This window comes from Ovis canadensis, chromosome 8 (genome assembly GCF_042477335.2).
Source record: "Ovis canadensis isolate MfBH-ARS-UI-01 breed Bighorn chromosome 8, ARS-UI_OviCan_v2, whole genome shotgun sequence".
Classification (NCBI taxonomy): Eukaryota; Metazoa; Chordata; class Mammalia; order Artiodactyla; family Bovidae; genus Ovis; species Ovis canadensis.
In genome coordinates, this window is record NC_091252.1 from 45,939,695 (window position 1) to 45,963,728 (window position 24,034).

The 24,034-nt window shown below is 35.6% G+C and overlaps 1 protein-coding gene across 1 annotated transcript in view; it reads right to left on the reverse strand.

Annotated features, from left to right (window-relative positions):
• GRIK2 (glutamate ionotropic receptor kainate type subunit 2) overlaps positions 1-24,034 on the reverse strand; it is a 742,654-nt gene that overhangs the window by 12,447 nt on the left and 706,173 nt on the right. The window contains exon 16 of the mRNA XM_069599226.1: positions 3,299-3,549. Within this exon, the coding sequence (XP_069455327.1) occupies positions 3,299-3,549 (251 nt within the window). The remainder of the gene's footprint in view (positions 1-3,298; positions 3,550-24,034) is intronic.

Below are 24,034 nucleotides of genomic sequence, written 5' to 3' on the forward strand. Positions count from 1 at the left end.
TTCTTCACATCAGGTGGCCAAAGTATTGAAGCTTCAGCTTCAGAACCAGTCCTTCCAATGAATATTCAGGACTGATTTCCTCTAAGATGGACTAACGGTTTGATCTCTTTGCAGTCCAAGAGACTCTCAAGAGTCTTCTCCAACACCACAGTTTAAAAGCATCAATTCTTCAGTGCTCAGCTTTCTTTATAGCCCAACTCTCACATCCATACATGACCACTGGAAAAACTATAACTTTGGGAGATGGACCTTTGTCGACAAAGTAATGTCTCTACATTTTAATATGCTGTCTAGGTTGATCATAGCTTTTCTTCCAAGGAGTAAGCATCTTTTAATTTCATGGTTGCAGTCACCATCTGCAGTGATTTTGGAGCCCCCCTGCAAAAATAAAGTCTCTCACTGTTTCCATTGTTTTCCCATCTATTTACCATGAAGTGCTTGTACTGGATGCCATGATCTTAGTTTTTTGAATGCTGAGTTTTAAGCCAACTTTTTCACTCTGCTCTTTCACTTTCATCAAGAGGCTCTTTAGTTATTTGCTCTCTGCCATAAGGGTGGTGTCATCTGCATATCTAAGGTTTTTTATATTTCTCCGGGCAATCTTGATTCCAGCTTGTGCTTCATCCACCCTGGCATTTCACATGATATACTCTGCATATACATTAAATAAGCAGGGTGACAACATGCAGCCTTGACGTACTCCTTTCCCGATTTGGAACCAGTCTATTGTTCCATGTCCCATTCTAACTGTTGCTTCTTGACCTGCATACACATTTCTCAGGAGGTAGGTAAGGTGGACTGGTATTCCGATCTCTTTAAGAATTTTCCACAGTTTGCTGTGATCCACACAATCATAGGCTTTGGCATAGTCAATAAAGCAGTAGATGTTTTTCTGGAACTCTCTTTCTTTTTTGATGAGCCAATTTCATTGGAATAGAAAATAAAAATCTAACACCACCTTGTGGAAATAGTTGTACCCTGTACACAGATTCATTATACCTATTGATTAGGAAAACCTTTCTTGGTAAGTTGATGCCTAGTCTTGAATGCCTAACCTAAAATGACTAGTAGGAATTTGTCAGGTAAAAAATGGACAAAGCTTGCTCAGGTCAAATGGGAAGAGTATTTTAAAAAGCTGGCTGACCTTGGAAAATAGAAAGCAATTTAGTGCGGTTATAGTACAAGCACAAATTTGGGAGAAGCAAAATATGAAACTACAAAGATGAATAAAGAGAGATCCTGAAATGTCTCCTCTGAGAAGCTAGAGAATTTGAACTTCATTATGGAAGCTTTGTGGAGATGCTGACATCAGAGGATGTGACTCATATGCTCACGTCCTATCAAAACAGCTCTTTTTTTCCAATATAATATTTTATCTGCTTAAGCCCAAACAGGTCAATTGATTCCCACTTTAATTTTTAAGAAGGTCATAGAAGTCCACAGAAACTGAAAACTGGTTGATATGTGAAAAATTCAACTAAACTAGTTACTTATAAGAACAGTAAAGGTGATTGTACAAAAAGTAAATTCCCATGTCCTTTAAAAACACCTTAATGTTATAAAATAATTGTACATAGAGACAAGGCCCAGGTAAATCATACAAACAGGATACAAAGAGAAAAGGGCAATAGATTATCATATGCTGTCAAGAGATTAATGTATGTGTTTTATTTTAAACCTGAGCTATAAGTGAATGAAAACTACTGCATAGGGATGATGTGAAGTTCTAACTAGGCAACCTAAGTTCCTTACATTACTTTGGGACTCATTTTAAGCATTAACTAACCAAATATCACATTTGTTGATAACTTATAGTAAATATGAAAATTGAGGACTTAATAACTTTCTTCTTTGATTAGTTCTTAGGATTTGACCGCAAACTTCATTTTGACATCATAATAAAAATCATAATGTAAAAAGTGTACTTAGACCTACTTTTCAGTCACACCTGCTGCAAAAGATATTTGATTAAGTGTACTTAGACCTATTTTTCAGTAACATCTGTGGCAAAAGATATTTGATTTAGTCAGATCAGCAGATACAGCCATTAAATAAATCATATAGTTGTCCAAATTTCTCAAACTTTTTAGTTGGCTATTTTACTCATAGAATGGTACTATCAGAATAGTCATTTAACACTATTTCAAGGAATTAATTACCTTCCTTAATTAAATTAAGTGAAGTAAATTGAATTTAGTGTATTAAGTGAAGTGTAGGAATGCTGTATCCAGAATTTTGATTTCTGAAAAGATAACTGTATTATAAATTATTAAATATGAAGCAAATATCATATTTCTACTTTTATATTTACCAATAAATGTTTATAAACCTTTTCAATATTTAAAGCAATATAATCTCACTCTGATGCAGTATCTAAAAATTAAGATCTAAAAAACTGCTTTTCAGTTATAAACAGAAGAGATGTTTATATATTAAAAGACTTCCAAAAGGCTTAAAAATTTTAAAGCTGAATTTCATGTTCCGAGTCATACATTTATATTAAAGAGTAGCACATACTATCAGAAATATTTCTCTATAAATATCCATTCTCATATTTCTAGAACTAATGGAATTATAGGACTAGAAATATATAATATGAGCTAGGTTCACAAAGGTTTTAAAGACTAGAATGCAAGCATATTTGTACAAAGATTAAATATATTAAATTCCTAAGGAAAATTGCAATAATCACAATATTTTGAGGTTTATATATATTCTTCTAAAGACTCAAGTGCAAGACAAAAAAGATGCACTAAGAATAATATTAAATGGCAAAGAAGACACCCACAATATTCTCACATATTCATTAATGTAGAATATCCATTAAAATTTCCACAATGCGCTTTGAGATTTTTCAAATAGAAATGTATTGGAGAAAAAATCTTCAAATAAAAATTATATTTACTCTCTAACTTGAAACTATTAATGAGTATCATATCTTACAGCACTTAACTGCAGAGACAATTTTTTCTTCATATAACAGTTTCTGAGTCTTATTTCATTAATTATATTCTTCCAATAAACTAATCACAGTGAAATTCAAACAGCAAAAGTTTTTCCAATTTAGACTTTAATAAAAGGGAAAATAGTTGCTGGTTCTGAAACAGTTCAATTAAAAATATTACCTTTAAATTAAAAGCACAAAGCTAATCCTGAGTTCTATGAACCTTTGTATATAACGAGTGACAGAAGATCGTTAACAGTCACAGTTCTAAGTATTACCCTTGGTTGGCAAGATAAAAAATAATTGGCTTTATTATAACAACAATTGTTTTAAGTTGCAAAAAACTGACATTACCTTTTCCAACTGAGCGTTTTTTTTGGATTTGTATAAAAACTCTCCCACTGCCACAAAAACAGAGAGCACCAAGCCGGCTGCCAGAACAATGAAGATGCCACCAATATTTTGAACCCCCAGGGCACTGGCCTCCTTGCTCTCCTCCTCTGGACACCCATTGCCCCTCCACCACTTCTCCTTCATCATGTGCAGCTTGCCTTCCTCTTGCAGCTGAAGAATTGCTATGGTGATTTTGTCTCTATACGGAGAACCTAAGAAAAGAGAGGGTTTGTTAATGCTTTCCAGGAAACCAGAATTTCATAATTAAAGGTTAACATGATGAAAGAACAGAGCTCTTTCCAAACACTGTGCAATATGCCAGTATTTATTTTCAGCAGGAAAAATCAACTGGAAATGGCATAAAATACAAGTTTAACAAAATAAATAGAGGTGGCAGCCTTTCTGATTTTGATGGTTAAAATACATTTTGTTTTGAAAGAGGAAAATATCTCTTGCTAAATGCAGGCTCAACTCAGAGATTTGGGAAAACAATAAATGGTAAGTAGAAATCTACGAAAAGAAATGCAGAGCGGGCAAGGATATTTAGTTAATGGCTAGGAATTGTTCAACACCGAAAACAGAGCATTGACAAAATGGTAACCTTGCTTTTTAGGAAAGTTGTGCAAAAAATGGTGTTTCCCATGATTAAGTTGCAATAATCTGAAGCAGTCATGATTAACAAGCTCTGTTCAGTTCAGTTCAGTCACTCAGTCATGTCCAATTCTTTGCGACTGCATGAACTGCAGCACGCCAGGCTTCCCTCTCCATCACCAACTCCTGGAGCTTGCTCAAACTCATGTCCATCAAGTCGGTCTGTCATTGGTCATCCATCTCATCCTCTGTCGTCCCCCTCTCCTCCTGCCTTCAATCTTTCCCAGCATCAGGGTCTTTTCCAATAAGTCAGTTCTTCACATAAGGTGGCCAAAGTACTGAAGCTTCAGCTTCAGCACCAGTCCTTCGAATGAATATTCAGGGTTGATTTCCTTTAGGATTGACTGGTTTGATCTCCTGCCTGTCCAAAGGACTCTCAAGAGTCTTCTCAAAAGCATCAATCCTTCGGTGCTCAGCTTTCTTTATAGTCTAGCTCTCACATCCACACAAGACTACTGAAAAACCATAGCTTTGACAATATGGATCTTTGCTGGTAAAGTAATGTCCCTGCTTTTTAATATTCTGTCTAGGTTGGTCATAGTGTTTCTTCCAAGGAGCAAGCATCTTTCAGTTTCAAGGCTGCAGTCATGATCTGCAGTGATTTTGGAGCCCAAGAAAATAAAGTCTCTCATTGTTTCCCCATCTATTTCCATGAAGTGATGGGACCGGATAAAGTATGGATGGAGGTTCGTGACATTGTACAGGAGAAAAGGATCAAGACCATCCCCAAGAAAAAGAAATGCAAAAAAGCAAAATGGCTGTCTGAGGAGGCCTTAAAAATAGCTGTGAAAAGAAGAGAAATGAAAAGCAAAGGAGAAAAGGAAAGATATACCCATTTGAATGCAGAGTTCCAAAGAATAGCAAAAAGAGATAAGAAAGCCTTCCTTAGCAATCAATGCAAAGAAATAGAGGAAAAGAACAGAATGGGGAAGAATAGCGATCTCTTCAAGAAAATTAGAGATACCAAGGAAACATTTCATGCGAAGATGGGCACAATAAAGGACAGAAATGGTATGAACCTAACAGAAGCAGAAGATATTAAGAAGAGATGGCAAGAATACAAAGAAGAACTGTACAAAAAAGATTTTCATGACCCAGATAATTAAGGAGGTGTGATCACTCACCTAGAGCCAGACATCCTGGAATGCGAAGTCAAGTGGGCCTTAGGAAGCATCACTACGAACAAAGCTAATGGAGGTGATGGAATTTCAGTTGAGCTATCAAATCCTAAAAGGTGATGCTGTGAAAGTGCTGCACTCAATATGCCAACAAATTTGGAAAACTCAGCAGTGGCCACAGGACTGGAAAATGTCAGTTTCCTTCTAAACTCAAAGAAAGGCAATACCAAAGAATGCTCAAACTACCTCACAATTGCATTCATCTCACATGCTAGTAAAGTAATGCCCAAAATTCTCCAAGCCATGCTTCAGCTATCTGTGAACAGTGAAGTTCCAAAGCTATGTTTTTGTTTTTGTTTTTTTTTTCAGTAGACATGTATGGATGTGATAGCAGGACTATTTTAAAAAAAAGCCAAGCACCAAAGAATTGATGCTTTTGAACTGTGGTGTTGGAGAAGACTCTTGAGAGTCCCTTGGACTGACAGGAGATCAAACCAGTCAATCCTAAAGGAAGTCCTGAATATTCACTGGAAGGACTGATGCTGAAGATGAAGTTCCAATACTTTGGTTGCCTTATGCAAAGAATTGACTTACTGGAGCAGTCCCTGATGATGGGAATGATTGAAGGCAGGAGGACAAGTGGATGACAGAGGATGAGATGGTTGGATGGCATCACTAATTCAATGGACATGAGAGTTGGTGATGGACAGGGAGGCCTGGCGTGCCACAGTCCATGGGGTTGGAAAGAGTCAGACACGACTGCGCGACTGAAGTGAACTGAACTGATGGGACCAGATGCCATGATCTTCATTTTTTGAATGTTGAGTTTTAAGCCAGCTTTTTCACGTTCATCAAGAAGCTCCTCAGTTCCTCTTTGCTTTCTGCCATAATTGTGGTGTCATCTGCATACATGGGGTTATCGATATTTCTTCCTGTAATCTTGTTTCCAGCTTGTGCTTCATCCAGTCTGGCATTTTGCATGTTATACTCTGCATATAAGTTAAATAAGCAAGTTGACAATGTACAACTTTGATGTACTCCTTTCCCAATTTGGAACCTGTCCATTGCTCCATGTTCATCTAACTGTTTCTTCTTGACCTGCATGCAGATTTCTCAGGAAGCATGTAAGGTGGTCTAGTATTCCCATCTCTTGAAGTATTTTCCACAGTTTATTGTGATCTACACAGTTAATCGCTTTAGCATAGTCAATGAAAGAGAAGCAGATTTTTAGGGGAATGTTTTTGCTTTTTCTATGATCCAACACATGTTGGCATCTTGATCTCTGGTTCCTCTGTTTTTTCAAAATCCAGTTTGAACACCTGGGATTTCTCAGTTCATGTACTGCTGAAACTTAATCTGGAGAATTTTGAGTGTTACTTTGCTAGTGTGTGAGATGAGCGCAATTATGTGGTAGTTTAAACATTCTTTGGCACTGCTTTTCTTTGGGATTGGAATGTAAATTGACATTTTCCAGTCCTGTGGCCACTGCTGAGCTGTTCAAATTTCCTGACATATTGAGTGCAGCACTTTTACAGCAATATCTTTTATGATTTGAAATAGCTAAGCTGGAAGGAGCAGATAAAATTTTGCAGATAGTAATGATTTATATTTGTTATTTGAGACAAATACCAGAAGTAACAGTTTGTACAGACTTGGATCATTCAAAAATCATCATGGTGACACACTGTAAGATTTTTTTTTGGTTGTTTGTTTATCATTTTACACTTTGGAAAGAAATATTATTTTCATTGTAAGCAACAGTATAAATGAAATTTAGTATAGATGCTAATGGGGATAGATGTTCATCTGCATTAGTGTTATATGATAAGTAATGACTTTTCTAATTGATTGCCCCAAAGCATGGAATAATACTGAACTATATGCATCTTTCAACATCTGTCCCAAAGGATCAGTCTTATTGCGTTCTCTCATCCAGAAAATAGTATGTTATTAGTGTTCAATCATTCCTAAACTCTAATTTTTCCTAAACACTGCACATTACAGTTTTTTGCACAAATTCATCCATAAGGGTTTTTTCTGCTTATAGAAACATACTGATTTCAGCTTGCATTCCATGTTGTCTGTGATTTTGTCTTGATTTAAATATTCCTGCATCTACACCTAAAGATTATTTTTGCTAAAAGCAGTTAAAAACCTGATCTGGAAACTATTTTGCCCCACAAAGAACAGCACTATATGTCTTCTTTTCACTTGATCAGTATAACAGGACTAATTCAGTACTGCTCTTTTAGCAAGAACAGGCAAGCTAAAAAGCAGACATACAAGGAAAATCATGAAAAGTTAGTACCTTACTGAAAAGTTGGAGTGAAGATACACCAAGTCCAGATAGAAAGCTGTTTCCTTAACGTAATCCTCAATTTATGTAGAAGAATTGTTTAAGTACATGGCTTCTATATATCTTTTTTACTATCTTCCTAAAAGGTGCATTATCCATTCCTATAATTAGAACTAATTAATTTTTTTAACTGTGCAAAATCTAATTATGGTAGGATAATTTCTTCTCCTTAGTTTCCTTCCTCTGTCCTCTTCCAAATACTACTCTGATGAAGATGCTCAGTTTAAATTCTTCCTCTTAGCCCTTCAGATTTCAGTGGATTAGCCTAGTCCATACTATTTTCTACCTTGATTATTTACTGGAGACTCAGCTTAGGTCATTAAGTATCACTATTATTTACCTTTTAAGATGTGATCTATTTTCCTAAGTAGATTATAAACTCTAACATACTGTAAGAGTAACAATGGGGTGCTTTTAGACTTCTCTGGCATGTATTTAAAAAATATAAATGAAGGTCATCTTGTTTGGCTATCCAGTTTTCATTAATTCATTACATCTAGTCTAGAACCAGCTTTTAAGTCACGTGTACTCTGAATTACCATTCTGTTTAATCATGTATGTCCTGGGCAAAATAAACATTGATTGAGAAAAAATCATTTTAGCTTATCAAATATATCCTTCCATTGGAAAAATAACATCTGAAACAAATTTTGTACTTTTAGTACTTATAGAAATGACTATAGGTGGTTAATATAAAGATATAGCCTGAAAGTGCAATTATAAACAAATGTTTGGAGGATACTGACATGAAAAGTAGACTTTGAAATATGGAAAATTCTTGATCCATTTAAGCAATATTTTGCCACTGCTACTGCTGCTAAGTTGCTTCAGTCATGTCCAACTCTGCGACCCCAGAGACGGCAGCCCAACAGGCTCCCCTGTCCCTGGGATTCTCCAGGCAAGAACACTGGAGTGGGTTGCCATTTCCTTCTCCAGTAATATTTTGAGGCAGGTCATTTTTCATCCTGAGCAAAATTGAAAGAGTATTATTTTACTGCCAATTCACCAAAACTCCTGAATTACATAATGATGTTTATTCTAATATTTTCAAACACCATATTCTCTACTACATTCTCAAAATAAGGCACAGATTAAAAAATAAAAGTAAACCAATTTTTAACAAATGATGGGCACATCTTAATTTCTTCCTGGTTTGGCTTATCTCCAGCCCTTATTGTAAATATGAAAATGTCCTGTTGCTAACAGACCTCCCCACACGTGTTTTCCAGTGTAAACATAATATGTAAATAGAAATCTGTTCAAATACAAGCTAAAAAACTAATATACCTCAGTTTGAGTTTTTTAACAGGGTGAAATAATACAGATAATATAATTGATGACACTAAATCACTGCATTGCTTTGCCATCTATTATTGACTTATTTTAAAAACTAATAATTCATCAATAATGGCATTACTTCTTTGGTGTGTTATTTGATGCACCTTGGGAAGCATTTCTAGCAGATACCAATAAAGTCAAAAGTGGTTTGAAACTTTATCTAGTTGAAAAATTTCAAGGAGATATTGAGATCAATGAATAAAAGTATCTTTTATCTTCTTTTCAACATGAATAATCATGCACTTAGCTCTAATGAAGTGAACAGCCATTAGTCAGAGTTTAAGTTTTGCTCAAGTATGAACCTAGCTTCAATCCATAGGTTGTCAAGCCAAGAATTATGAGGCCATTGAGTGGCAGCTGTGAGAAGCTGGGGTTATGTACCATAAGGTTGCCTTCAAGGAAGATGAGTACCTTTGCAACAGGCTCTTAGGCTGGATTAGAAAACTACTGAGGAAATTGTAAATATGTCTAATATAACATATGCTTTTGCATCTAAAAGTCAATCATCAAATGCTTAAGAGGGCAAACAGGTAACTTGTGAAGAAACAAGTTTGACAAAAAGATCTGAAAAATTGTAACATCAAGTATGGAAAGATAATTTTCAGTTCAAGTTTTATTTAAAAATCTGTGGGAATTTCAACACAGGGTTCCCAGATACTTACTGCTACTGCTGCTAAGTCGCTTCAGTCATGTCCGACTCTGTGCGACCCCATAGACGGCAGCCCACTAGGCTCCACCATCCCTGGGATTCTCCAGGCAAGAACAGTGGAGTGGGTTGCCATTTCCTTCTCCAATGCATGAAAGTGAAAAGTGAAAGTGAAGTCTCTCAGTCGTGTCTGACTCTTAGCAACCCCACGGACTGCAGCCTACCAGGCTCCTCCGTCCATGGGATTTTCCAGGCAAGAGTACTGGAGTGGGGTGCCAGATACTTAAACCTTTATTATATCCCAGGAAATATTTCGCCTAAAATTCTCTACATTAAGATTTTGGCATATAAGTTACTTTTAAAAACACCATGTGAGAAAGGCAAATACCTCTTAAAGCTGAATTTAGCTCTGTGATTTTCACTATGCAATTTCTGGTTTTTATTTCATTTTATTCCTGCTTACAATGAGACTTTCTTTGGTTGTTTAAACATATGCTCCATTCTGACAATAAGGAACAATTATGTTTAAAAATAGTCTTTTTTCAAGTTGCTAAAGGATCCCATTTACCAGATGAAACTGTTTCTAGCTTACATGAAAGAAAAGGAGAGTGAAAGAGAAAGAAAGGGAAGGAGGAAGAAAGGAAGGAAGGAAAAAAGACATGTGAGTACTACATAGTGAAGTCCCTTGATAATGCCTGGGGCTCAAAAGAGCAATCAAGAAGACATAAAGGCACTTTTGAGTGACAAACAGAAACAATATATATGTGTGCATAAATAAAACCTACAAACACACCTATTCAGAATTCCTCAATTAAAAAAAAATATATTAGTCTCCAAATGTCCCCAAAGGTTAAATTTTGATCAAAGGACTTTACATAAAATTATAATTTCATGAACATTTCTCCTAACAAATAGACTAAAAGCTCCTTAGGTAAATAAACTGATTTGTTATAAACAATTAGTATAAATCTCACCAAGTAGTTCTGAGCCAACTTGCTGGGTTTACTAAATCGAGTTGACTCCCTTCTCTCTTACTTTCTTCCCTCCTTCCCCCTCCCTACCTTCCTTGTACCTTTCCTTCACTTTTTTCATACATTGTCTCTTTGTTTGCTTTCCTTCTTCTCCTTCCTTCCCCCTCCCACTCGCTTTCCTTTTCTCTCCGTCCTCTCCCACCTCCCCTCCCTCCTTCCCTTCCTTTCAATCCTTTGATGTCTCCTCCAGAATGGAATACACATGTAGTTATACATTCTTGGTTGTGAAGTTTAAATCTGCTACACATAAATCATCGATTTGCTCATTTGATTGTTTAGTTCATGCTCTTTACAAGCATACCAATTTAAGTGTGTACGAAACATTTTCCTTATCTTATTCAGGTAATATAATATAGAAGGGAAGTAACTTTACTTTTAACTCTTCGAGAGGCTTATTAATGGATATAAAGATTTTCTTTAAAGGTTGCATAGCAACTTTTCTAATACCTATCATGCTTTAGAGAAATATTTTAAAATCACAATATCCATATACCAGCAATCTCCCATCCATCCTGCCAAAAATGTTTTTACTTTCAAATTAGGCTTCTGCATGCTTTAATCGATTACTAAGATCAGGGGGAAAAAAAAAATCACTCTTTCTTTCTTAAAAAAAATCTCTTTCTAAAACTTATTATAACAATATTTCCTAAACTGGATTTTCCCCATACACTTCTTTTTTGGGAAGTGTACATCTGTGTTTCACTTTTAGTTTTTTATTTTTTAAATTTTAAAATCTTTAATTCTTACATGCATTCCCAAACATGAACCCCCCTCCCACCTCCCTCCCCATAACATCTTTCTGGGTCATCCCCATGCACCAGCCCCAAGCATGCTGCATCCTGCGTCAGACATAGACTGGCGATTCAATTCACATGATAGTATACATGTTAGAATGGCATTCTCCCAAATCATCCCACCCTCTCCCTCTCCCTCTGAGTCCAAAAGTCCGTTATACACATCTGTGTCTCTTTCCCTGTCTTGCATACAGGGTCGTCATTGCCATCTTCCTAAATTCCATATATATGTGTTAGTATACTGTATTGGTGTTTTTCTTTCTGGCTTACTTCACTCTGTATAATCGGCTCCAGTTTCATCCATCTCATCAGAACTGATTCAAATGAATTCTTTTTAACGGCTGAGTAATACTCCATTGTGTATATGTACCACAGCTTTCTTATCCATTCATCTGCTGATGGACATCTAGGTTGTTCTGTGTTTCACTTTTAAAGAATTCATTGCTCAAATAAGCTTGAAGAATACCACATAACAAATATATCTTTTGTGTAAATATACATTGTACATTAGCAAAATAAAAGGCTACTATCTCTCTACTGAAGGATAAAGTTTAAAAATGTCTTAAATGATTACATTTGTTTTATTGAAGAATTTTTTCCTTCCTATCGATTAATGTTCCCATCAATTATTTTGTTTTAATCTCAATTTGAAAAGCACTGCCTTCAATAACAGTAATTATACTGTTTCTACATCAGCTCTCTCTGTCAAAAATAAGCTGTTTCTTTTTAGATCTTGGCTTTGAATTTACACATCACAGGACTACTAATCAAGTCACATATTTTTTGTATGTTCTTTTTCTTCTCTTCATATGCTTCATGAAGCATCAGCTCATAAGTATCCTCATCACAATGAGTGATAATAGTTATGAGTTATTTAAATCTATCTGTATATCAAAACTGATGAAACCATTTCTGGGGGAAAATACACTGTCTTTATTTTTCCTAATAGTACCCAGATCCTTTAAATATTTTGTTAAAATTATAAGAGGCTGGCTAGGTATTTATGTTTCTCATAATAACAAATCCCCACTGTCCACTTTCTAAAGGAGTTTAGTGTCCTTTGTTTTATATTTCATAGTTATTCAACTCATCATAAAGATGTTATGAGCTGTGTATTACAGAGATTTAGGTAACATCCCAGAGAAGGCAATGGCACCCCACTCCAGTACTCTTGACTGGAAAATCCCATGGATGGAGGAGCCTGGTAGGCTGCAGTCCATGGGATCGCTACTAGTCCGACATGACTGAGCGACTTGACTTTCACTTTTCACTTTCATGCATTGGAGAAGGAAATGGCAACCCACTCCAGTGATCTTGCCTGGAGAATCCCAGGGACGGGGGAGCCTGGAGGGCTGCCGTCCATGGGGTCGCACAGAGTTGGACACGACTGAAGCGACTTAGAAGCAGTAGTAGCAGGTAACATCCTGGTATTTGTTTTCTTTGGATCTGGGAAGATGTTTGTATGAAATAGACTACTCATAAGCTTAGGTTTCCTCTAGCATAGCATGTCATTTCTCCAAGATACTGTGCACTTTCTGAAGTACAGTAACTTACACATTGTATGGGTATGTGACTATACTATATTCACTAAGTATATATAATTTCAATGATTTGACTCAAAGGGTTTCAATAATTCCTTAATTATTCCTCTTCTTTGAAGGTGTTTAATATGATAAATATTTCTAAGACACATACCAAATACTTGAAGTGCTTTAAATGATGACTTAAAACATCAGGCTACCTGTCAGTTATAGGTAATCAACCATCCATTATTCATCTTTTTTCATCCAGCATCTAGCACAGTTCTTTCACAAAGTAAGCATTTAACAATGTTTTTTGAATGAAACATTGAATCAGTTATAAAAATCCATTATGATATAGTCAAAATATGTTAAGGTATACAACTTCTGATATTGACATCTTCTCAGTTTCTTATTAAATTCAGTAGAACACATAGAGTTCATAAACATATGAGTTTCACACTTTTAGTGTTGACCATCTGGGATAAGTTAGGATGATAAGCAAGTTCATACATCTTTATGCCATCCGTCAGCTGTCAGAGGCGTCCCTTGGTCAGTGCCTTAATAAGTAAAAGAACTGTTAGCACAAAAGATCTGAGGCTATCTGCTGGAACCATCAACTTTCGTTCTTAAATTACAGTGCTGCTGGCAATGTTATATTTTATGAAACTGCTCCCTGCTTCCTATGCTGAGATGAGAGTTGGGTGCCCTAAATGCACACCATATTTTGGGTGCTTTTAGAGCTTTATCTCTTTTTACCATTATTTCCATGATAAAATCTTCCAATAATATTGGAACTAGGCCACATTTTCTTAGAGCCTTTTTTCTCAGTAAAAGATGGGTTTTATTAATTCTTAGGACACTGCCTCTCTCATATTTGTTTTTAAGAAGTGTTAAGTTAAATTTTATATTTACATTTCAGATTCAGTTTTATATTGCTATTCTCGTTTTATGCTGTATTCAGTCAACAGTGCTGTTATACAATACCATAGCATCACTGTTCTTTTCCTGTATAGAACTTGTCTCAGTTTGTAATAAAAAATAATTTGTGACTATTTGTTTAATGCTCATGTACAGTAACAGGCTGTAAATTTCATAAAGACAGGGGTTATTTCTGCTTTGTTAGTAGAACACCTGGCACACTCATTTGTGCAAGAGTGTGTGCTTAGTTGCTTCAGTCATGTCTGAATCTTTGCCACCCTATGGACCATAGCCCACCAGGCCCCTCTGTCCATGGGATTCTCCAGGCAAGAATACTGGAGTGGGTAGCCATGCCCTCCTCCAGGGGATATTCCAGATCCAGGGATTGAACATGAATCTCTTGTGTCTCATGCATTGGGAGGTGGGTTCTTTACCACTAACACCACCTGGGAAGACCAAATATAATATTTACATGCATGAATAAAATATTAATCACTTAACAGCTGGTCATGCATACCTGCAAATTTACCTTCAGTTATTTCTTATGAACCTAAACTATATATCTTTAATCTATATGCAATAATTACATTTATTTCAAAGGAAGTATTTAATATACATAGCAACTAAACACTCCATGGGACCCATTTCAGATTTCCTGTTAGATAAAAGCTAAACTAGTGTAAAGTTACAGTCATCATTCTTTGCATTTTATTTTGAAGGTATTCTATCAAAAAATCTCAATTTGATAGGGGTATAAAGAACTCACAAGTGATAATCATAAAAATTAAAGGAGATTAATCTTATCTTGGAAACAAATTACCAGCTCATAATGTTTAATCACAGAACAGTAAATGAGTGCTATACGTGATCATTTCTCCATATGATAACTTGTGATCTTTCCACACTGGAAATCTATGCACATCATTTTTTGCTTCAACATTTTTAGTGGTGCTCTAAAGCTATTGGACGAGTTTCCCTGGTGGCTTAGTGGTAAAGGATCCACCTGTCAATGCAGAAGATGCAAGTTCAGTCCCTGGGTTGGGAAGATCCCCTGGAGAAGGAAGTGGCAACCCGTTCCAGTATTATTGCCTGGGAAATCCCATGGACAGAGGAGCCTGGTGGGCTACAGACCTTGGCATGGCAAAGGGGATGTGACCTAGTGACTAAAACAAAGCAATACATCTATAGAATACAAGCTCAATTCCTAATGATGTCATAAAACCCCTTTCGTCAACATATCACAGACTTCTCAGACTGTATACTAACATTCCATTAGTACAAACTATGAAGTTCTATTTCTCTGGAGGGCCATGTTTTCATACTTTCTCCAATTTTTCTGGTTGAACATCCTCACAACCAGATAATCTGCTGCTCACCTTTCCCTGACTTTGTACACTTTTCTTTGGCTGTCACAGAGACATACAGGATCCTTCTTGTTTGGAGTCATAGCACATAGCAGATACTCCAGTACAACATTTGGTATGTGGTATTCTAATGTTTTGCTATATATCTTTTCCTATTGAATAATGATATGAGGGCTTCCCTGATGGCTCAGATTTTAAAGAATTTGCCTGCCATGTGAGGGACCCAGGTTTGAGAGTCATGTATGAATCTTTTTTTACTATTATTACATGTACAAACACAGGTGATAGATTCTAATCATTACATATAAATACACAGGTGCTAGGCATATAGGGATGAACAATGTAAGTTGAGTTTTTACTGTAACACAAAACACATGTATTGAATAACCTTTGCAACTATGAAGATGACTATAATGAACACCATATTATAGAAACATGTGACAGATGGAACTATGTTAGTCTGCTGATTTTGTATGCAAAAAGGGTTGCATTACTTTGAAGATCATAGGGACAATAATTCTTCTTTCTCTTTTGGCTGCCTTTCACCTATTTTTCCTCTATTTCCTTTCTATATGCATTCCTGGTTTAGAAAGGTATATATGAAAATGGCAAATAATAATGAGAGCACCCCCAAACTCACTTTGTTCATTTTTCTAGATACAGAGAACTAGTTCAAGATATTGGGTTCATGGTGGAATGGAACCAAATATAAATGCTTCTGTCAATGTAGGAATGTGGATATACCACCAAGGACTGCCAAATATATATATAAATTTAAGATAAAATTTTAAAAAGTAATTAAGCTAAATACCTATATTCAAATTCTATAACTTGCTTAAATTGGATAGAGATTGTTTTTTTTTCCTCTGTTGTAGACCTCAAAATTCAAAGTGTTAAGACCTCTATGGGAAAAAAGATTCTACTTCAAGGAGTATTTGTAGAATCCTTAGGAGAATATTTAAGTATCTAAGATCACAAAAGGACACGAGTATATGAGGCACACAGAATGCATCAATGCATGTACATGCTGTCTCTAGTCATGTCTGACTCTTTGTGATGCTGTGGACTGCCACCAGCCAGGCCGTTCTGTCCATGGTATTTTCCTGGCAAGAACACTGGTTGGGTTTCCATTTCCTACTCCAAAATGTACCAATAAAAACCTTCAAATTGCAGGGTAGATATTCTATCCAGTTACCTTTTATTACTATTCTGAATATTCTTTGACTTGTGTGAAAAAACAATAAGAAGGGCAAATGTTATCAGCACATAATGAAAAAGTAAACTATTATCACTTGTTCTGACCTATTTCATACATATTAGTTAAAAGTGACTGGTGACATAGATTTGTAGTCACATTGCTACATATTAAATCATGAAACCCTGACGCAAAATATGAAAACAGAAATAGTTTCATTCTAGAAGCCCTGTCTTCCTAACAATTTTTCATCTGCATGATAATCATTTGAATAGCGGTAAGAGTGATAATGTCAGGAATACTTTCCTCACTACGATGTTTTTGTTCCAAGTTCAGTATTAAACTTTGATGAATGAATTATAATAACTGGACAATCTGAACTAAAATCATCATACTATTTAATCTTCAAGAACCTCAAAACTGGGAGAGAATAACTTTTTTCAGGAGAGTAAAATGCCTGTCATTTAGCAATGGGTCCCCAATTTTTGTGTTACCAGGGACCTGTTTTCTGGAAGACAATTTTTCCATGGACTGGGACATGGGGGATGGTTTTGGGATGACTCAAGCACATTACACTTATTGTGCACTTTATTCTATTATTATTACATCAGTTTCACCTCAGATCATCCTACATTAGATCCTGGAGGTTGTAGACCCTGGCTCTAAGGGAGAACTCAAGTCAGTTTTTCAATTTTGCCAACTTTTGGGTCTCACCAACCTCTACCACTCTGAATCCCTGCATTAAACAACAGACTACTAGTTTATGTTCAATATTGCATTCCCCCTATTTGATGTTAAATTTGTTTTCCTATCTAAATTTCTATATATTTTTTTAAAGTCTATCTCCTTAAGAAAAGGGATGATCTATATTTATATTTTATGTTCAGTATTTTATAGATCCAAACTGGTTGAAGAGTGATAAAATTTCTTATACATTGACAAAATTAGAAGGAAACAAACATGCCTTCAGAGTTAATCCTCTCTGAATACAACCTGGATTCTGTTTACTAAACATTCAGGAAATGTTAAGAAAAAAATTATGTTGCTCATTCATGTAATGTCTTATAATACAATTGTTTTTAATAGAATAGATGGATTTCTCTCATAGCTCAGTCAGTAAAGAATCTGCCTGCAATGCAGGAGACCTGGGTTCAATTCCTGGGTTGGGAAGATCCCCTGGAGAAGGAAATGACAATCCACTCCAGTATTCTTGCCTGGAAAATCCCATGCACAGAGCAGCCTGGTGAGCTACAGTCCATGGGGTCTCAAGAGTTGGACACGACTTAGTGACTAAACAATAGAATAGATATTGATCACTTTCCTCTGAATGATGGTTACTTAACCTACAATATACTGATATGTTGATGCTAAAACCCTGGTTAGGTTCCAAAAGAAATGATTTCTAACTGCTTAGGAATCACATCAGTTTAGTCGCTCAGTCATGTCCAGCTCTTTGCAACCCCATGTACTACAGCATGTCAGGCCTCCCTGTCCATTACCAACTCCCGGAGTTTACCCAAACTCATGTCCATTGAATCGGTGATGCCATCCAACCATATCATCCTCTGTTGTCCCCTTCTCCTCCTGCCATGAATCTTTCCCAGCATCAGGGTCTTTCCCAATGAGTCAGTTCATCACATCAGGCAACAAAATTATTGGAGTTTCAGCTTCAGCATCAGTCCTTCCAATGAATATTCAAAACTGATTTCCTTTAGGCTGGACTGGTTGGATCGCCCTGCTGTCCAAGGGACTCTCAAGAGTCTTCTCCAACACCACAGCTCAAAAGCACCAGTTCTTTGGTGCTCAGCTTTCTTTACAGTCCAAGTCTAACATCCATACATGACTACAGGAAAAACCATAGCCTTGACTAGACAGACCTTTGTTGGCAAAGTAATGTCTCTGCTTTTGAATATGCTGTCTAGGTTGGTCATAACTTTTCTTCCAAGGAGCAAGCATCTTTTAATTTTATGGCTGCAGTCACCATTTGCAGTGATATTAAGCCTCCAAAATTAAGTCTGTCACTGTTTCCATTGTTTTCCCATGTATTTGCCATGAAGTGATGGATCAGATGCCATGATCTTAGTTTTCTGAATGTTGAATTAGCCAATTTTTTCCCTTTCCTCTTTCACTTTCATCAAGAGGCTCCTAAGTTGTTCTTCATTTTAAGCCATAAGTGTGATGTCTGCATATCTGAGATGACTGACTTTTCTCCCAGCAATCTTCATTCCAGCTTGTGCTTCATCAAGCCCAGCGTTTCTTATAGTGTATTCTGCATATAAGTTAAATAAGAGGATGACAATATACAACCTTGATGTACTCCTTTCCCTTTGCTAAACCTCTCTGTTATTCCATGTCCAGTTCTAACTGTTGCTTTCTGACCCGCATACAGGTTTCAGAAGAGGCAGGTCATGTGGTCTGGTATTCCCATATCTTTACAAATTTTCCAGAGTTTGTTGCGATCCACACAATCAAAGGCTTTGGCATAGTCAATAAAGCAGAAGTAGATTTTTTTTTTGAACTCTCTTGCTTTTTCAATGGTCCAATGGATGTTGGAAATTTGATCTCTGGTTCCTCTGCCTTTTCTACATCCAGCTTGACCATCAGAAAGTCCACGGTTCATGTATTGCTGAAGCCTGGCTTGGAGAATTTTGAGCATTACTGTACTAGCGTGTGAGATGTGTGCAATTGTGCAGTAGTTTGAACAAACTTTGGCATTGCCTTTCTTTGGGATTGGAGTGAAAACTGACCTTTTCCAGTCCTGTGGCCACTGCTGAGTTTTCTACATTTGCTGGCATATTGAGCACAGCACTTTCACAGCATCATCTTTTAGGATTTGAAATAGCTCGACTGGAATTCCATCACCTCCACCAGTTTTGTTCTTAGTGATGCTTCCTAAAGCCCACCTGACTTCACATTCCAGGATGTCTGGCTCTAGGCGAGTGCTCACACCATCGTGATTATCTGTGTCATGAAAATCTTTTTTGTATAGTTCTTCTGTGTATTCTTGCCATCTCTTCTTAATATCTTCTGCTTCTTTAGGTCCATACCATTTTTGTCCTTTATTGAGCCCATCTTTGAATGAAATGTTCCCTTGGTATCTCTAATTTTCTTGAAGAGATCTCTAGTCTTTCCCATTCTGTTGTTTTCCTCTATTTCTTTGCATTGATCGCTGACACGTCTAATTTATACGTTTGTGTGTGTCTAAATTTGACCTAAATGAATTGAACTCATATCATGAAAGGACAGATCAGTTTAAAAATATAAGCACCCTAATTCTTCATGTTGAAAATAAAGGGCAAGACCTTATTTCCCCCTTTTCTAGAGCACTTGGCTTGGAAGATTGTGTTTTATAAGTTTTTCTTTCCCTATAGCTTCAAATCTTTTTAGGAGTTAAATAAGCCACTTTTCAGTTTTAAGGAAGATGTTCCTCAAGAATTTGGGACCTGTCTTTTTTGGGGGGGTTAGGGGAGAAATATAATCATAAAGAATCTAATGTCCCATTTTCTAGTTTCTGTGAAAGAGTAGGAGCCTACTTTGGTGGGACCTCACTCCAAATTGCAAACCCTCCTCTTGTCATAACAAAAGATAACTTAATTTTTCTGTGGATGAATTCAGTTAGCTAACACAGATAGTCACTGCAATTATCAAATCAAATTATCTAATCCAATAATATAAACATGATTCTACCCATGTTGAGTCTCAGAGAGGCTTAGTAACTTCACCTATGACTCCTGGGACACTTAGGTGGAACTAAGATTTTTATATAAGTCATGTCTACAATGGGCACATATTACAGAAAATATTGTAGGGCAACACATGCAAGGCACTCATCTTTGGAATTTAGTGCTTATACATTCTACCCCTGTGCTTTGACTTTTTTTTTTTCCCTAATACCAGTGATTCATTGATCTTACTTAGTCATGTTAACCAAAGGATGACAGTCTGGCACAGTCAATCAGGCTAACTAATCTATAATGTAATTTGAATCCATGGCCTTGGAGTAATCACCATAAGGCACCAACAAAATAAATTCATGGTCTAATGTTTGCATATAAAATCTATCGGGACAGACTCTGTTTTCATGAGAATTATCCATGTATTTATTGTTTAGGTACCATGTGGTCAACATTTACAATATTAATGAAGGCTGCTCACATTGGTGCTCACAATTCATCAAATTCCCTCTGGAAACTTCCTAGATTCTAGCTTTCAGAGTTTGTTGATGATGTCTGTGGAGTATGCATAGCTTCCTGAGACTCATCTGTTTTCAGTGACATGAAATCTAGGCTTTAGCAAATATGCCAGGAAAATACAGGTGTATTTTGGCTTTTTGTTTGTTTGTTTAATTTAGGCTCTGAAAATTATTAGATCTCAATTGAGACTTGCAAAATCACTTCACCAACATTAAAATTATGCTGCTTGTGCAATGAAAAAATAGAATGCATTTTAATGGAAGGTTTGACCTGCAGAAAGATGAATAATTCGCATCAATTTTTGTGCATTATGTTCAACTAATGAAGACAAATGTATTCATTCATTTTAGTAAAGCTGAAGAACTAAAGACCAGCAATTTTATGCATCTATAATGATGAATATTACAGTACTTATTGTATGATGAATTGGGAATTCTAGAATTGGATGGTGAGCAAAACAGGGGAAAAACATGCTTCTCATACTGATTTCTATTTTTATAAACATGGGCATCTGCCTTAAACAAACAACATGCCTCTTTTTAGTACTGATCCCAATCTCTCACTTAGTCAAATAACAAGAAATAAAGAAGCAGTGAAATCTCATGCATTTAACATTAGAAAATACAAGAAAGAAATTTCACATTGTTCATGTCAAAGTGATATCCTTCTACCATAAAGAGTCTATGATACCATAATCAGCCTAAAGTCCTAATGTAACTTTAGGCTGATTATGTGGGAGGACATTATAATGAGATAAAAGTAACTTAAGAATTATTAATAGGGCTATAGCTATTTTATATTTGTTAATATAAAATGTTAGAAAACAGTTTATAAAGGTAATATTAAATTCCAATTGTGAAGTACGAATGTATCTTATTTATAAGTGAAGTAAAGTCACTCAGTCGTGTCTGACTCTTTGCGACCCCATGGATTGCAGCTTACCAGGCTCCTCTATCCATGGGATTTCCCAAGCAATAGTACTGGAGTGGATTGCCATTTCCTTCTCCAGGGGATCTTCCTGATCCAGGGATCGGATCCGGGTCTCCCTCATTGTAGACAGACGCTTAACTGTCTGAGCCACTCTTTATAATTGCATATAAAAGAAATAGATATATAGTAGAAATAAGATGCAAATAATTTTGTGTAAATAAAATAGAAATAAAATGTAAATACATTTACATAGAAAATTTAATAGAAATATAATGTATATAACAATTTTGTGTCTGATAAAATTGTCTTTAAATTTAACCTTAGTATTAAAGACATATATAAAAAATAAAAGATATTTATAAAGCCAGTATCTTTGCATTCATCTTTATTTTGTCTCTATATTGCCTATTATGTTCTTCATATATTATATATATTTCAGTAGTTTTCTATGATATGAGTAATTTAATGTGGATTTAGTTCACAGAAATAATTATACAATGACTATTTAAACTTTCTATTGATGTAACCCCACAAGTTAAGTGGGGATACATAAGGTTATAGAAAATTTTTAGCATTGTGGATGATAGGCACATAAACAGGATTTCCTGCATCCCCTTTTCAGTTGACTTGTATTTCCCATATGTTATTTATTGGTGGGGGCACCAATAAATGGATGAAGTGTACCACTAGCTTACTGTTAAAGATAGAAACAGTTTTAATGGGACCCTACAGACACTTTACAATATTTCTGCCAAACTGAACACAGCGAAGCAAAATAACACCAACTGGCTCTAATGGATTTCTCTAGATTGCTGCTTTCCTACCAGCTCACAACTGCTGAGTCTGCCTAGTCCTCAAAGTGCACTATGCACTCAAAATTTCAAAGACAGAAGCCAAGAAGGCTTTTAGTATGGGTGGTCAGAAGGGGGACAAGGCAGCTGAAAATGCCATTAAGTAGAAATGCTCCCTATTCAACTAAATAGATCATAACCTATGCTGAATTAACAAGCAAGACTGCAACCTCTCACACACATTTTAGTATTCCTTAATGAAAACTGCTGTGATTTGTTTTTTGCTTTACCACACCCCCACCCCGCATCCAGTTTTTGTTGTTTTAATTTGAATGGATGAAAAAGAATTTCAGTTAACGTATTATAAGAACACCAAAACTTCAAAAATCTACCATACCATAAATATCACATTAAAATAGCACCGCCACATTCTGGAAAACTATGAAAGGGATTTAATGTCACCATGAGCTTAATTAAGCCAGCTTATGCTTATTTAGCATTTACCTTCGAATCATTGTTGATTGCTCCACTAAGGTATTTTGTGTAAACAGAGCTTCCCTAATTAAATAGCTTCTATCTGAGTCATTCAGTGAGTCCACAACATGCTTTGGGCAGTAATCATCACACTCAGAGTGATGAATGGTCACAGCAGGACCCTAGATGAATCACAGGAGGCCTGGCAGGCTTAAAGGACACATAGACTTTTGGGGGAAAAAATGGAAAATACACATGAGTTTTGAAATATTTCTCAATACTCAGTCCAGAAGAGACATAGTATTTCTGTTTAACCTCCTGCACTTAAACACACATGCCTCTATGACAGTAACTAAAAATCTGAGTAACGTAAAAGGAAGGCAAAGGGAGTTCCTCTTTGATCTATTTACAATATTAATAAAAATAGAATTTTCATTTCAGTTTATGGCTCCTGCAGGCATATACTCAAAATCCTGAGGAATTTCTGGTATCGATCTAAATTTCCAGAAACAGCCTGCATTGCTTTGCTTTGAATAGAGTATCTCCTTAACTTTTGCTCGGAAAAGAAATTCAAATAACCTTTTATTTTTCACACCGAAAAGCATTATTTTCAAAAATGTATTCCTTATAATTAAACAAAATTTTAAAATTAAGTAAATATAAGTTATCAAAAAATCATAACTGTTCTTGGATAAGATTATATAAAAGGGAAATGCTAATTAATGAGTTGAGATATTCAGGTTATGATGTTGGTTGAAAGTTTATGGTATGTCAGAATCTCATTCAAGTACTAGAGTTGCATGTCATTTCATTTATTAATGACTTAAGTAATAATTTATGAAGTTATATTTTTGGCAGAGCTATGACATAAAAAATCATAAATTACTGCCTCAGAAGCATTTTTTTTCCTCAGAAGCATCTGAGGGGTTAAAGTGTGAAATGCCTGTTTCTAGATTATACCACTTTGATGAATCTATATGTTAATAAGACTCATAATGTATGGGAGACTCAAAATCATTTAATTTTGTGCTATTCTTGAATGAATAAAATAAAATTTACTAAGTTAAGAATTTAATATTATCAAGTCAAACAGAAGAAAACAAGTTATCTGAACAAGAGAAACAAAAAGTATATTGTAATACCTGCAGGTGACTGATTTGAATATTTATTCCTTTAAATGTATTTATATTATTCAGAATTAGGCTAAAAATAAAGTATATGTTGAATGTATTAAATAACTTTTATAATAAAGAGACATTTTAATAAATTTAAATTCAATATTATTTGGCAGTGAAAATAAAAATATGGTGAAATGTTCTTCCTAGTCTATAATTTTGCTATTTCAAAGTATTATTAGATATTTTGAATTTGTACT